Here is a 13909-nt window from a genome sequence, read left to right as displayed (position 1 = left end):
AAGAAACTGGGTGGACTTTGTCTGGTGTGTCCGATTTAAGAGGCCTGCGGGCAGCAACGTACAGAAGACGGCACTCACAGCTTCTCCTTCCTCAGGAGAGGCCGTTAATAGCGTGAACACAGGGCAAAGCCTTCTATCAAGAATGAATGGCTCCATGTGGAGACAACCATGGATGACCTCATGCAGGCCCCACACCCTGCTGATGTGTAGCAATATATACGTTGAATGGCCTGGGTTCACTGCTAGTGACTGCTGTCAGATTTCAACTGTGTATACTCATCACACAGATCCCGTTGTGCTTGAAGGCCTGAGATCACCACCGCACATGGATCTGGGACCATTTGGCCTCCGTTCATAGTTTTCGTCTCATACCCAGATGGCACATGGCACCCTTTACCTGTGTTATCTGTGGATCTACACACTCCATATGTTCCTAGACTTTATGCCTGTATTAGTGTAATTAGTGTGCAATTTCCACAACGAGCTCCTTTCCCCTCAATTTTAAAATGTGCGGATGTTTCTGGAAAAAGCAGCAGGCTTGAGACAGTTTCGAGGAAAATTCCCAGGACTTGTTTTTATTAAGAGAATTTCAGAACACAAGAGAGGGACCAGACACCTGCATTTGTCAGAGAAGGTTTCCAAATTCAATCCATTTAAAAAAAACACCTGTGTTTAGAAAAGCTGACAGGACAGCGTGGATGGAGCAGCTGTTTTACACGCAGGGTCGTCGGAGAGAGACAAGTCGGAGGCAATCGCTGTTCCCGGAATGTTTCACATGTTCATCTTCCTCTTTCTTATGTGGACAACACACTTCAACACGCTGTTAAAACACAATTTAAAATGGAAAAAAAAAAAAAAAAAGACACAGAAGCAAAAGGGGACTCACTGCACATTTAGAGGTCTAAAAGAATAACCCACATTAACATGGCTGAACCGTTAATAAAACATGGATAAAGGCTGTACAGGGGAAGGAGATCTAATCTGTGGAAGAAGAGGAGGCGGGGGCGGTGGCGAGGGTGGGCTGGGGGGGACAGGGGACAGGTATACACAACTCACAACAGAGCCAATCCGGCAGGGACGCACTTTCTACACCACACAAGCCTTCAACAATCATGAAATGCCATTTAAAAAAGATTTTAGTGTGTTCATCTTGCTTGCAGACACTTGATATGACCACTGCAAATCTGCAAGGTGCTCCATAATCAGCTTTGCTTTTTGTGCTAAAAATCTGTACGGATACTTATAAAATCATTGATAAAAATATTCCTCTGTTAACAATACACCTTGGAGGGAAACCATGTGAGAGACTTGAGGGGGCTGGTTGGTTGGCCGGGGGGGGTTCACGGGTGGGCGGGGCGGGGGGGACCGTAGAGGGCGAGGAAGCTTGGGCAGTGGTGCTACTCGGACTTGGCCTCCTCCTTGGCCTCTTCTGGGGCTGCCTCCACCTGGGACAGAGAGGACAGAGCAGGGTCAGACCGTCAGATGCCCCACCCAGGCTTAGACCCCGCCGTGTGGAGGGAAGGGGGGGGTTTCCTCACCTCGTTGGTCTTGGCCTCGCCGTTCTCAGAGTGGTTCTCCTCGTTTGCCTCTGCCTCGGCGTTCTCCTTTGCCTTCTTGGTCTTCTTGTCCTCCTTCTTATCGTTCACAGCCTTTTCTTTCTGCGGGGGGACAGAACACCGTTGCCATCTGCTTCGTGGTGGAGAGCGGTCACACTCTGGATGGGGTGGGGGGGGGTCTCTTACCTTTGCTGCTTTCTTGGCCTTTGGTTCAGGCTTGGGCTGGGCCGGTTTCTATGACAACAACGGAAAAGAATCAAGCATCTACTGCACGTCCGCATCGCTGCGTAATAACAGGTCATTTTCCTGTTTGCCCCTAATTATAGGTATTATTGCAATGTTTAGCCCCGTTTAAAAGAGGGGCAATTTATTAGGACTGTTTTGTGTTCCTTTTATAAAATATTCCTTAATACAGACACTGGGAATGTATAATAGTTTAAAAATATTAGGTCAACTAATATTGCAACAGCAGTTGTGTTTTTTTAAATGTGTATTGGCTTTTATTGGCATTATTTGCAGATTTTAAACATTTCTCCCTAGTTTATTGCTCCCTGATAGAGCTCACAGTAGCAACACTTGGTCTGAGTGTTTTAAAAGTGCAATAATTGTGTGGATATATTATGTTACACTTAAGATTTGTGCCCCTGCTCATCCTTTCTTTTATCCCGGCAAGTTGAGTATTTATTTTTGTCTGAATGTGCCGGTGTAAATGAGAAGTTTATGGGTTGTTTTTGTGGCTTCTTACCGCTGATAACCGGGCTGATCTCCTCTGAGGCTGAAACACAACAGGAACGGTTATCTTTTATCATCCTCATTGTATTCAGTACAAATTTATCACTTCTTTATTTTCCTACTCATAATGACCCCCGGGACCGACTTTTTAATTCGTTAAAATGTAAATTTGACCATGTGGGCGATGCCTCCCGTCTTACCTCCTCCTTGTCTCCTTCTGTTGTGTGTGACTGGGAAAGACAAGGAGAAATAAGTTAAAATACAGACAAATAACATTGTTTTTCCTTTAAACGTTGTTTTGAGTGCCGGGAAACATTTGCAAAAGACTTTGGAACATTATTCTCGATGAACACAAATTTGTGCAAAAGTCTTTTTAGTTTCATGTAAAAAGTTTAATTCATTGAAAACTGGGCTCATTTTCACGGATTCCAGCCCATTAAAGGGGGGCCGGTTGATTATTTGCGGGCCGAGCAGCGAGAGTTCTGCAGTGCAGGCCACCGGAGCCATGTTTCCAGGGCCCGGGCCCACCTTTCCCCCTTCTCTCCCCCATCTCATTCTCCTGCTCAATACATGAAGCTCACATTTGAAAGTTGGCGCGGGAGTCTCTAAGAAGGGGGAGGGACCTGCTGCGAAGCGTGCGCGCCACCCGGCGGCAGGGCTACGCCATTACAGCCATTTGGGACTATGAACAAAGAGGAAAAATATGTAATTTTATCGAAACGCGACGGCGAATGTTTATTTTTGCAACCAAAATGCAAAGTAATGACATTCTGGCATTTTCTAGTGGCGTTTTTGGCCGGTTTGGTGGCGAAACGGCGATAAGTGAAGCGTTTGTTCTCGGTAGGTCGGCGACGAAGGTGGACAAGAGCTGCAAAGCATGGCTGCTGCTTGTGCTTTAACTGCATGGACACCGAGAGACTTCTGACTCTCCAAAGGACAGACGCTCTCGGAGGGAAACGCGATTTCTAAAACGAATCGGAGCAGGAAAATATTCGTTGTAACACGAAAAAATTGCACATTTTATCTAGAAAATAGGCAAAAATTACCAACGACGTATAACGGTCACAGACTGCGTTATAATTAAGTAATTTCTTAGAGGGATTCTTCACAATCGTTTGCATTGGACTAATAGCCGATAGCCCCTTCAAACTATTTTTGGTATTTAGAGAATACATACCTTTCTCTTGGGCATGTTGATTTCTTGGAGGTTTTCTTACAAATATAACTAAAAACTGTTTTTCTTAGTGGCTTTAGTGCATGTGAAGACGAGCGTCTCCCTTATGCTCGGCAGTGTAGTAAACACACTGGAACAGAGAGGCGAGTGGTTGAATGGGGGGAGGGGTGCGGCTAAAGGTATGATTGATAGGCTCTTGGCCAATCAGATGACGCCATTCGGGGCCGCAGAGCACTTGGAATTTTGGAGCCGGCGACGATCTGAGGTCTGTGCGAATGGCTTCTTGCAGGGGAGGAATCCTGCAAGAACGACGAGGGTTGCAATCGTGGACAGACCCCCTCGATCCGAGCGCGTTCGCTCGGAGGAGGGAAGGGGCCGCGCCGGCCCGTGTGCACCGACACGGGGCCCGGCAACAGGCAACATGCCTCGGTGTGAAGCCACGCATCCTCGTTGGCTCGACTAAAAAAAGCCTCGGCTCACATCTGCAGCGGCCACCGTGAGGGGGGAAATCGCCTTAAATTCACTTGGTGTCTCAGTCCAATATGGCGCCCACTCCTCTCCGACACATTTTTTTTTTGTTTGTCAGTCGGCTTACCTAAATTCATTTCAGGGGGGAAAGCCTTGCGTCGTATGCCCCAGACGCCTGCAGGGGGCCCACGAAGCACGGGTAATACTGTGGCTGCACAAGACGGAGCTCCGGCGGCTGCGCCGTCACACAAACGCCTTCAGTGGCGTGTTCAGAACCCACTGGAGGGGCCGTTTTATCTTTATTCATCCCTCAATCCCCTCAACCATTCCCTTCCGCCACGAAAACACCTGCGACGACGCACATATGCATCGATGCAGGGACAGCAGGCTGACTTGTGGACAATGGAGTCTGTGCCGTAATTATCCGTTATTATAATATCGCTGTGCCGCCGCTCCCATAGGCCAGCTCCATCTTTGTGCGTGCCGTGCGTGAACGTGTCTCCAAGTACGTCGCTCGGCAGAGAGAGAGAGAGAGAGAGAGAGAGAGAATGGGTGGAGAGGAGGCAGAAGAGAGGCGGAGGATGAAGAGCGCAAAGCTCCATCCAGACACAGGCGCTTTTACGCACATCGTCTGCGCTGCCCGCGACGCACAGACGAGTCCGCTGACCCGGGGACCTTTCTCGCTCCTGTTTTCTCCCCACTGAAGGAATCCGACCGAAACTGCACCGCGGTTGTAATCATGGTGATTAAAGTGTACATAGCATCGTCGTCTGGATCCACGTCGGTAAGGATTTTAAGGATTGCTTTGTCTTCCCGGCGCGAGGTCTGATTCCACAGCATCCGTGCAGCAGAAACGCAGCTGAACTTTGACTGAACTCGGTCGGTGATGTTTAGTGTGTCAGTCCGGACGGGTCTGACTCAGCAGGCACGCTGCTCCGCTACAGGACCCGCGCGGAATGTCTGTTGATGGCTCTCTCTGGGTCAGTTTGCAACTCTCCGTCACAGAGAAGGAGTCAGGGAGGAAGTTTGAGGTCGCGCTGCTTCCTAATGTAACCGTTGGGTTGTGGCTGCAGACAGAAGCAGCAGATTCAGAGAGCGAAGAGCACAGCAGCGTCCCAGAATGCTCTGCTCTCGCACCAGTTTAACTTGCTTCATGCTGCCTTCTGCACCGCTCCAGCTCCACCAGTTTGTTAGGGGGAGAGGAATGACGGTGATGCAACTCTCCAAGGCCCCAGCTGCAACCCTGGAACTCATACCCTCATTTTTTGGATCAGATGATAACGTTGGAATACTGCAGACCCTAAATGTTGACCTGCCCCCCACCCCACTGTAGATACCTTTGAGTTACTGCTGAAACGTTGGAAGAGCATTCACTTGATGCCTGCTCGGGCAACAGTGCTGATCTCTAGTCTGTGGCTGCCTGTGTTTTATGGATTGAGTGTGAGTTTGTTCCATCGCCCCTCAGTGAGCAGGCTGTTTTTCCAGGAGAGAGGCCAGGCTGGTTTCACGGAGATGATGCACGGTGTCCTTCCTTGCCCCCCGATGACATTTGCACAAGCTCAGCCTTCGTCTGCGACTCCCTCGCCGGGCTCCTGCAACCGTAAAGTGCACAAGGTCTCGGCCACAGGTGGACATTCATGCGGACGTTTTATGGCGGTCAGGAGAAAAGCAGCAGCCTTTTGTTAACTCCTGTAATACATCACAAGTGTCTGGTGACCCAGAGCTGGTTAGTTGTTTAGACCCAGAGGTTCCAATGCTCTCGGTTGGTGTCGTAGCAGAGTTTACGAAGGGGAAAAAAACAGTTCTGGGTTTGAGTTGCTCAAACCCATATTTCCAGCCTCTAATGAGGGCCAGAGTGGTCTGAGTCACCTGGAGGAATGGTGTTGTGTCCTCTGGTTTAAGCAGAAGAAGAGATGCACCGGTTTTCCATGTTAGGATGAAAGGAAGCTTTTTTTCTTAAAATGTCTATAGCAGTTTGGTTAAATGGAGGAGTCATTGGAATGCCAAATGAGGATTTTCTGTGGTCGTTGCACTCATGGAAACGCACGGGCACGCGAACACACCTGCCCCCGGTCTATGAACGGCCCCATTATGTGCTGGTGCCACACTATTGTATGTCATTTCCTGGCTGCAGCCTCAGTTATAATCATAATAACTTGGGGACAAAGTCTCATGTGCTGTTTTGGTTTTTTTGCTTGGCTTTTTGCCTTTTGTGTTAATCTTTAGGCAGCGAGAGGCGAGAGACGCCACAGTGGCGTGTTTTTGTGACAGGGTGGTAATGCCCACTGGGCTGAGGACTGGGCGGAGGCACCAACGAGACTCGATCTAACCACAACATAACCTCTATCCTTTATAAACACGCAGGGCTGGAGTTGATTTGTGTCGGTGTTAATCCACAATCTGGAGGTTCCTGCCCTCAGATCTCTGATGGAGGAGCTGAGGGATCGGCCCAGACCTCCTGAGATGAGACAGTTTCAGCCTCGCTCAGCTGATCCAATCATCTCGAACAACAGTCGGCGAGGCCTGTGCTGTGGATCAATGTGATCAATGTGTCTGACGCTGGCCTGTTTGGTGACTGGTCATGTTTGGGGTCAGTCTCAGTGCCCTTTACGCCCCCTTTCAAATGGTTTCTCTAAAATGAGCAGGGCCATGTTGCGGTGCAATCTTATCTTCAGGCTGTTGAATCATGTTTCTGAGCCTGTATCTGCTTGATAACTTCACATGATGTCTACAGCAGAGCTCATCTCTGTTGTCAGTCTGTCTCGACCAGGCATGTCAAAGTCAGTCCTCGAGGGCCACAATCCAGCCTGGTTTTCTATCCCACTGAATGCATCAGCATGGTAGGACAGAAAACTGGGCTGGATTGTGGCCCTCGAGGACTGAGTTTAACATATGTGGTCTAGACCATACGGAGAGCACATGGAATCATTGTGGGAAGTGTCAGGAGTCAGAATTGACCCCTATTGCTCTTCCCAAAAGGTTGTAGGCCCCAGCGAGATTTGAACTTGTGGCCCCTGAGCTATGAAGCCTCCATTGCACAATGATGCATGAATCCAGTGTGAACATTCATTTTTGACTAAAACAGCTTCCGAATTGGGGGAAGAAGTTCACTAATTTAGGCCGTCACAGGCTCCTGTAGGCAAACAAGTCATTGTTTGTTGTTTGTGAAGGAGTGGAGCTGTTAGCCTGCAGGGCATGAAGACATTTGCATAGCTTATGGAAATCTGCCTGTTGAACGTCTGCATGTCCGATACCGTGTGATCCTGATATATTTGTTCTGAGGGCAGGTTATCTTGTATTCCAAAGAGCCAACAAAGTCTTAATTTCTATTGTTTTCTTCTCCAGGATGTACACACCAAAGAGAAATGCAAGAGGCTGCAGCCGAGAAAGCTGGCCACTGTCACTGCAATTAGAGCTAGGGGCAGATGGCAGAGGAGCAGTTTGCCCCACAAATTAATTTCACTTGGCAACAGCACAATACAGGAATGACCTCCATGCATATACAGACAGGGAAAATAGGCAATCTGTGTTTAACAGGTCACTCCATTGCCCTAGATGCGGTCTATTGTATTTTAAGGCAGGAGAAGCAGATTCAGGGGTGTAGCATGCTAATTTAAGTCAGAGATGACAGACAGAGGATCAGTGTAATGAGATAGAGCTAGTTTAAGCTCCTGTGCTTCTACTCCAGTGCTTTACTGGTTTCCACAGCAGGTAGGCGATGAGCTGGTTTTAGGACTTTGGCCTTGAGAGTGGAACTTCCTTTAAGTGATTTAGCACGTTACACCGTTAATCTGCCAACATTATCGCCGCCCTCCTTTGCATATTCTACACCTAACAGATGGTTGTTCAACCCTCCACCTGTCTGCTGGGAGGAGCCTTCACGTAACTGGGTCTGGACGGACAATAAACTGATCAGTGCCCAGAACACATGCATTGTTTTTATCTAGAATTTGACCTATTTGATTTTAGGCGCATGCTTGTGTGTGTGTGTCTGTGTGTGTGCTGCTGAGGCAGCATGTGAGTGTGTCTCCTTGCAGCACGCCTTATTTGGCTTGTGCTTGACCAGTTACCTCCTCTTCGGTCCCAGAGAAGCTCTTGTTTCCGTCAGGCCTTGTAGGGCCATCCTCCCTCTTACGCACGCCTACTCAGATCTCATTGGACCGTGGTTTGTTGTCCTTAATCACACTTGTCTTTATAGATCGGGACAGAACAGGAACACCACACTCTAGCGTGCATTAGTGTCTGGACTTCCACTTCCTGTGCAGTTATCTGTATCTCCTGACATCAGGGGATGGTGGTTTTTGCTAGTGTGCAAGACAAAGTGTCACTAAATAAACAAGTGTTTATTAGTGATAGTTCTGACAGTGAGAACGAAGTGACTCCTGTGTGACAGATGGTCAACACGCTGATTCTGTTGTGTAAAAATCTCACCGGCGGCTCAGCGTAATGATACGCAAAGTATTTATTGTGTCTCAGAAAAAATGTTTTTACCCCTGATTGCTCATAAATGACGACGCATCTGACGGCTTCCCCTCATTTATCTCCACAACACGCAGATTAAAAAGCAGCAGCAGGATGTGATGGGCTTCCTGGCGGCCAATAAGATCGAATTTGAGGAGTGCGACATTGCCGCTAACGAGGCTAACAGGAAGTGGATGAGGGAGAACGTCCCGGAGGAGTCCAGGCCAGCCACGGGGAATCCTCTCCCACCGCAGATTTTCAATGAAAGCCAATATTGTGGGGTGAGAAACACGTGCACGCTTTGATTTATGATGGTGTTGTTGGTTCAATTACTGTGACAGACACGTGCATGCAGAGTCTGCATGAGGCTGGGCTGGGAGGGTTCCCGGTCTGGGTCCCAGTCACAGACAAAAAGAAGGAAAGTCAGCTGGTAGCAGGGTGTGGGCACTTCTGAGCCGCCCTTGTGCACCAAACCCCCAAAGGGCCGCTGTCTCCGACACCTCTCCCTCAGTGGGTGCATGTGCACGTGCACACATGATATTGTACGTGCAAAAACGGTCATTTATCCTCTCGGGATTCTTCTTCTAAATCCGGCAACAACATGTTGAAAGCTGCATCTCTAGTTGCACCACAAGTGTGATCAGCATTCTGCTGAGACCCGCCACTGTGTCATGCATGCCAGGTCTTTGGCCTAAATAGGCACTATTGTTCTGTTTCCCACAGCTTTATATGTGACCATATGTGACAGCAAGAATGTGGAACTGTCACACTCAGTCGTCACAAAGTTTAACATGAAAATGACATGTTTGCTAGGAAGACTGCACATTTGGGGTAAAATACAGAGTAGATTATACGTTTCCACCCAGATTACATTGTGCACGTCAGAGGACAATTTAGCTGTGGGTGGAGGCAACTGTGATAGTTTAATTTAAAATTTAGCTTAGCTTAAGCTAGCTTTAGCTTACCCCAGAGATTTCAGACAGGCGCTTGTTCTCTTTTAATCAGAAAGCCCTTAAGTGTCGCTGAGGTTTCCATATAGAGATAAAATGATATGTTTGCTGTGTCCTGTGTCTGCTCTTGATATGATTTGTGTTCAGATTTGTAACTCGTGTCATTGTATGGAACCCAGCAGATGGTGAGTCCCAGTTTTCATCCCAGATTATATTGTGCTCCTTAAATCCAGCTCAGTCTCATTCTCAAAACCCATCACCCCAGATACATATCCAAATATGTCTCAAGCATCAAACATCTTGGTTTTGAATGTCATTTATTGTAAATCCCACTCAAACAAAGGCAGTTTTGACACTGACCAGCACCGTGTGCTCACGGTTGCGAACTGACCAGATGGGGGAAGATTCTGACCTCATTTTCAGCTGTTAGCTAACCGATGAACCCTGGTGGAACACGCAGACAGCAGGTGACACATCTGGGCCCATTCCGATAAATTATCCTAAAAACAAGAACGCGGGTGACTGGATTCATACACACCGGTTCAACTTTGACTAAGAAATGTTCTGGTGGCACAATATTCATGATAATATTCAAACCAATAAATGTATTGATTAATGATTTGACTGATTCTGTGCCAGCGATATTAGACAGCAGCTCTTTACTCTCATGGAAAAGGTGTCCAGGAGTCATCACAGCGCTAACTGATAATTGGATATAAAGCATTAGGGTGGGAGAACGGGCCAGTCCGCCACCAGAAGCAGAACCACATTCCCCAGCATGCAGCTGTTTGCGTGAGCGCTGGTATGTGTGTGGGAGAGACGGTGCAGAAAACAGAGCAGGAGCAAAGAGAGAAGAAGGAGAGGGACTGTAGGAAACGTGTTACTCTCAAAGGCAACACCCTCCCCTCCAGGATTATTCCTCCGATATATCTGTCCGTTCCTCACAAAGGCTGCTCTGTGTGGGGCTGCCGCTGTGATTGTTCCCCTTGGGCGCCGATCCGACGTCTGTTTCACATTATCATTCCTCAGGTTGGCGCTCAAATTGGGACGAGAACATCAAAATTCAGTTTTGGACAAACGTTCTCTGTGTTTCTCAGAACTATGAGGCCTTCTTCGATGCCAGAGAGGACAATGCTGTTTATGCTTTTCTAGGGCTGACGGCTCCCCCGGGCTCCAAGGTACACACACACCCTGCATGCGCACACACACACACACACACACACACACTCAGAACCCATCAGAACTTACTGTAACACTGGCTTTTGTGTTTCAACACATATTTACCTTTGCTGTGAGATTTCCCTACAGACAACACACGTTACATAATGGATCTGGCCCTAAAGGCCCGTTTCTGCCTCTCCTGTCCGACCGGAACGCTGGCGCCTCCCCTCTGCCGCAATAAAAAGTGCAGGGAGTTTTGCCAGTTCCCATAGAAACAGGGGGTTTCCTGTGCTCGGTGGCAGCTGATGCATAAACTGATATCCTCTATTTTAACACACACGCACACTCCCTCTTCTCCTCCTCTCACCTTTTCTGCGTCTCACGTCCAGGAGGCCGAGGCGCTGTTGAAGAAATCCCAGCAGTAGCAGCTCCACGCCGTTCCTCCCTGAGACCTCGGGGCGATCCTGGACCCTGACTGACCTGAGACCGATCTAGGAAAAAAAAAAGCAACATTTCATTCGTCTTATGTCATCAGCTGGTTTCCCTGTTTGTTTGTTTTTTTTTTAAACGACGCGTTCAGCTGTGCCTTGTCCACTGCGGTGACGGGAGGTGCCGAAGTGGAGCATTGTGGGTATTTCCAAGCTGCTCTGCTTCCTCTCGCTCGCCTCAGCCCAGTTAGCCCTTTGGCTTGAAGACATCTCAGTCATCCCATATGCGTGAACGCGTAGCTTTGTGCTTAAGGGTGCATCCTCGGCCGAGCACGCCGACGGGAGCTCCAACGCGAGCTCTTCGTGCGACCGACGCAACACAAAACTTTGTTTCCTGAAAAAAGTTCCTCATTTACGTAACATATTCAAATTAGTCTTAACCTGCTCCATCCTGGAAATGTCCGTCGTCGTGTCATTGCCAAAACTGCAGCACCTTCTGTCAGCGTTGAATTTTAATCAGTCCTGCTCGTTGTGTCGTTTTTCTGTTGTCTCAATGCTGTTTTTTTAGGAATTGTTTTTCTACAAGAGGATGTAGGTTTGGTACAGATAAGAAATGCCAAAATGACATCTTTCTACACATGTTTTTGTTTAGAGGAGTGCGACTCTTTCAGTCCCCTGGAAAGATCCTGTTTCTTCTTCTGCTGGTAATCCCTGTCGTAGGTGATGTGTCCATATGCCCCCCCCCAAAAAAAAATAAAAAATAAAAGATTACCCTTGTGATTTGTGTGCCACAGATCCATTTGTAACCCTGATTCTTGCTATTAATACTATTGTTCCTGCTGTAACTAATAAAAAGAACAAAAATGGCAACAATGGGTCAGCCCTTCTTACCTTGCTTCTCCCATGGTGGGGTCACGGGGGGGCGGAGTCTATCTGCTGCCTTCCAGCAGGAGGCTGCTCACCGCCCAACATACACACGACCTTTTACCTTCACCTGAGCCATACTTCGAGTCACCTCGAAAAGCATACAGGAAACAGCAAACAGGAGATTCGAACCCAAAACCTTGCTGTTGCGAACCACTGCACCACTGCTGTCGACAATGATCAGTCCTGCCCATTAACTTAAGCTTCTGGGCAACAATAACTTCACTGGATGTGGGCAAACTCCAACTTTTACTGCAGCCGAGTACTTTTAATGACTCAGGATCTGTTTCATACACTGCAAAATGCATCCATGCTTATATGTTTGGCACCAAACCTGTGTAAATAATGCTGTTTTCTTTTCTGTGTGATTTAGCCTAATATAGGAAGTGTGCAGTGGGGGTGGAGGAGTTGCTGCCCAGTTGTGGAAGTGAAACTTCCACAACTTACAGTCACATTTGGTTGCTTTTGCTCTTAGAACGATCCAGAGTTAAGCTGGGTTGAACTGAGGGCGAAAACAGGACAGTAAATGTTGGCCGAAGGGTTTCTCAGGATTCTCCTGTACAGGGAGGAGAGAAAGTTGGCCTCTGCTTCCAGGAGATCACAGAGCCACGCTAAAGATGCATGTAACTGCGACTTCTCCACGGCAGATTCATCTGACGCAGGTAGGGACTCGTGTAAGACGTTGCAATAACCTCATAATAGCAGTGAAGTGTTTAATCCTCCATCTACAACGTGCCCCTCTGGTCTGTACAACTTCAATCATTTCCTGTTTAATAAAATGTGCTTCGTTTGTTAGATGTAATCTTGCTAGCAAGCTAAAGGCCTACGTGTCTAACAAGTGTATTTTGCGTGCAGGTCCCAGCCAAGAGTTTGGGGCCGCCCTGTTCCAGGGACCCAAGGTGGAGCCCCTGCCGCCCATAAGTTCTGCAATCCCCGTGTGTCCGCCTGACCTCAGCCCAGATGCTAACTTTGCAAATATTTTTGAAAACTGTAGCCTGCTGGAGAAGTATCCAGACCTTCAGATGATCGGCTCAGAGCAGATGTCCCAGAACCCACAGACTGGCAACTCCAACCATGGTTTTGAGTCTTATATTAGAAGTCAGTCTGACTCCCCTCAGCTGCAGCCACAAGGTTCTCCTGTGTCACTCATACCAGACCAGGGATACCTGGCGATGGGAGCCAGTGTGAACATCAGCCCGGATCTGCCTGGACCAGAACCAGGACTGGAGCCTATGTCTAACTCCCTACTGAATGGGCTGCTGGACAAACAACTGGACGAGGTGTACATGCTGCTTCTGAATGACAACTTGGCCCGATGTAACTCCACCTTGGGCAACAGCCTCCTGCACGGCCTGGTGCCTCCACCACAGCCCAGCTGCCAGCTACAGGGGACAGACTCTCTGGCTCCTAGTCTGGAAGAACCACCTGGACAGGACAGTGCCAATAAAGTTAGTTATTTGAGCACCCATAACGTAGTTCCTTGTTCTTCTAACTTCAGCACTCCTGTGCTGAGAATTTCAGAGGCTGAAAACACTAATTTGAAGTAATTTCATCTCTAATCTTCCACTTGCATATCATTTATTATATAAGTTACATTTTCACCACGTTTTGGTTTTAATGTATGTTTTTTTTTAACGCTATTGAAGTACAAATGTTATCATTCAACATTTTCCTCGTCTGTTCCGTCTCAGGGGTTGACTCAATCTTCTGCTCAAATGCACCATCTGCTGTCCGACTTTAGTATTACAGGGTCGTGAATTTGTCTGACAAAATAAACTGTTTCTGTTTCTGTCTCAAAGCCAAAGAGTTTGTAAAGCTTGTAATTAAACCGAATTCAAAAAGCAAAGTGTTGTCCATCTGGTAATTTAATTCACATTTCTTTAATTCATATTTATTTCATATTTTCTTTCTAGTGTTTCTGTATCTGAGGATACAGACTGAAGTGGAAAAGTTGATCTAAAATGCATCTTTTATGTCACATCTGAGACATGATTTATACCTCTGATAAACGCAACAGTTTTTGATACTTGCATATTCTCATTTTACTATCATGCA

The 13909-nt window shown here is 47.7% G+C and overlaps 3 protein-coding genes and 1 long non-coding RNA gene across 4 annotated transcripts; 2 read left to right on the top strand and 2 right to left on the bottom strand.

The window, feature by feature from the left end:
• Positions 1-547: 547 nt before the first annotated feature.
• hmgn6 (high mobility group nucleosome binding domain 6) lies at positions 548-3771 on the bottom strand. The gene is made up of 6 exons (XM_057042944.1): positions 3466-3771; positions 2489-2518; positions 2302-2331; positions 1743-1790; positions 1539-1658; positions 548-1445 (listed from the first exon to the last, which is right to left on the bottom strand). The coding sequence occupies exons 1-6, from the start codon at positions 3478-3480 to the stop codon at positions 1398-1400; spliced, it is 291 nt and encodes a 96-aa protein (XP_056898924.1). The 5' UTR covers positions 3481-3771; the 3' UTR covers positions 548-1397.
• Positions 3772-4464: 693 nt separating this feature from the next.
• On the top strand, positions 4465-11803 carry sh3bgrl (SH3 domain binding glutamate-rich protein like). Its single transcript, XM_057042943.1, has 4 exons — positions 4465-4714; positions 8487-8672; positions 10439-10519; positions 10892-11803. Exons 1-4 carry the CDS (start codon positions 4670-4672, stop codon positions 10925-10927), a joined length of 348 nt encoding a protein of 115 aa, XP_056898923.1. The 5' UTR covers positions 4465-4669; the 3' UTR covers positions 10928-11803.
• On the bottom strand, positions 9642-11008 carry LOC130531139 (uncharacterized). The gene is made up of 2 exons (XR_008952022.1): positions 10870-11008; positions 9642-9841 (listed from the first exon to the last, which is right to left on the bottom strand). It is a non-coding gene; the product is annotated as an uncharacterized LOC130531139 (long non-coding RNA).
• Positions 11683-13700, top strand: si:dkey-237j10.2 (uncharacterized protein LOC568721 homolog). The gene is made up of 2 exons (XM_057042941.1): positions 11683-12516; positions 12710-13700. Exons 1-2 carry the CDS (start codon positions 12381-12383, stop codon positions 13399-13401), a joined length of 828 nt encoding a protein of 275 aa, XP_056898921.1. The 5' UTR covers positions 11683-12380; the 3' UTR covers positions 13402-13700.
• The last annotated feature ends 209 nt before the right edge of the window (positions 13701-13909 follow it).

The sequence above is a fragment of the Takifugu flavidus genome, chromosome 9 (genome assembly GCF_003711565.1).
Source record: "Takifugu flavidus isolate HTHZ2018 chromosome 9, ASM371156v2, whole genome shotgun sequence".
NCBI lineage: Eukaryota > Metazoa > Chordata > Actinopteri > Tetraodontiformes > Tetraodontidae > Takifugu > Takifugu flavidus.
Note: the sequence above shows the minus strand (reverse complement) of the source record. Positions and strands in the feature narration are given on the sequence as shown.

Coding starts and splice junctions, on each gene's coding strand:
- hmgn6 (XM_057042944.1), bottom strand. Junction 2,332..2,488: donor CAGAAGGAGACAAGGAGGAG/GTAAGACGGGAG, acceptor GTTGTGTTTCAG/CCTCAGAGGAGATCAGCCCG. Junction 1,659..1,742: donor AGGCCAAGAAAGCAGCAAAG/GTAAGAGACCCC, acceptor GTCCCCCCGCAG/AAAGAAAAGGCTGTGAACGA.
- sh3bgrl (XM_057042943.1), top strand. CDS start 4,670: ATGGTGATTAAAGTGTACATAGCATCGTCGTCTGGATCCACGTCG. Junction 8,673..10,438: donor ATGAAAGCCAATATTGTGGG/GTGAGAAACACG, acceptor TGTGTTTCTCAG/AACTATGAGGCCTTCTTCGA. Junction 10,520..10,891: donor CGGCTCCCCCGGGCTCCAAG/GTACACACACAC, acceptor TCTCACGTCCAG/GAGGCCGAGGCGCTGTTGAA.
- si:dkey-237j10.2 (XM_057042941.1), top strand. CDS start 12,381: ATGTTGGCCGAAGGGTTTCTCAGGATTCTCCTGTACAGGGAGGAGAGA. Junction 12,517..12,709: donor GGCAGATTCATCTGACGCAG/GTAGGGACTCGT, acceptor TTTTGCGTGCAG/GTCCCAGCCAAGAGTTTGGG.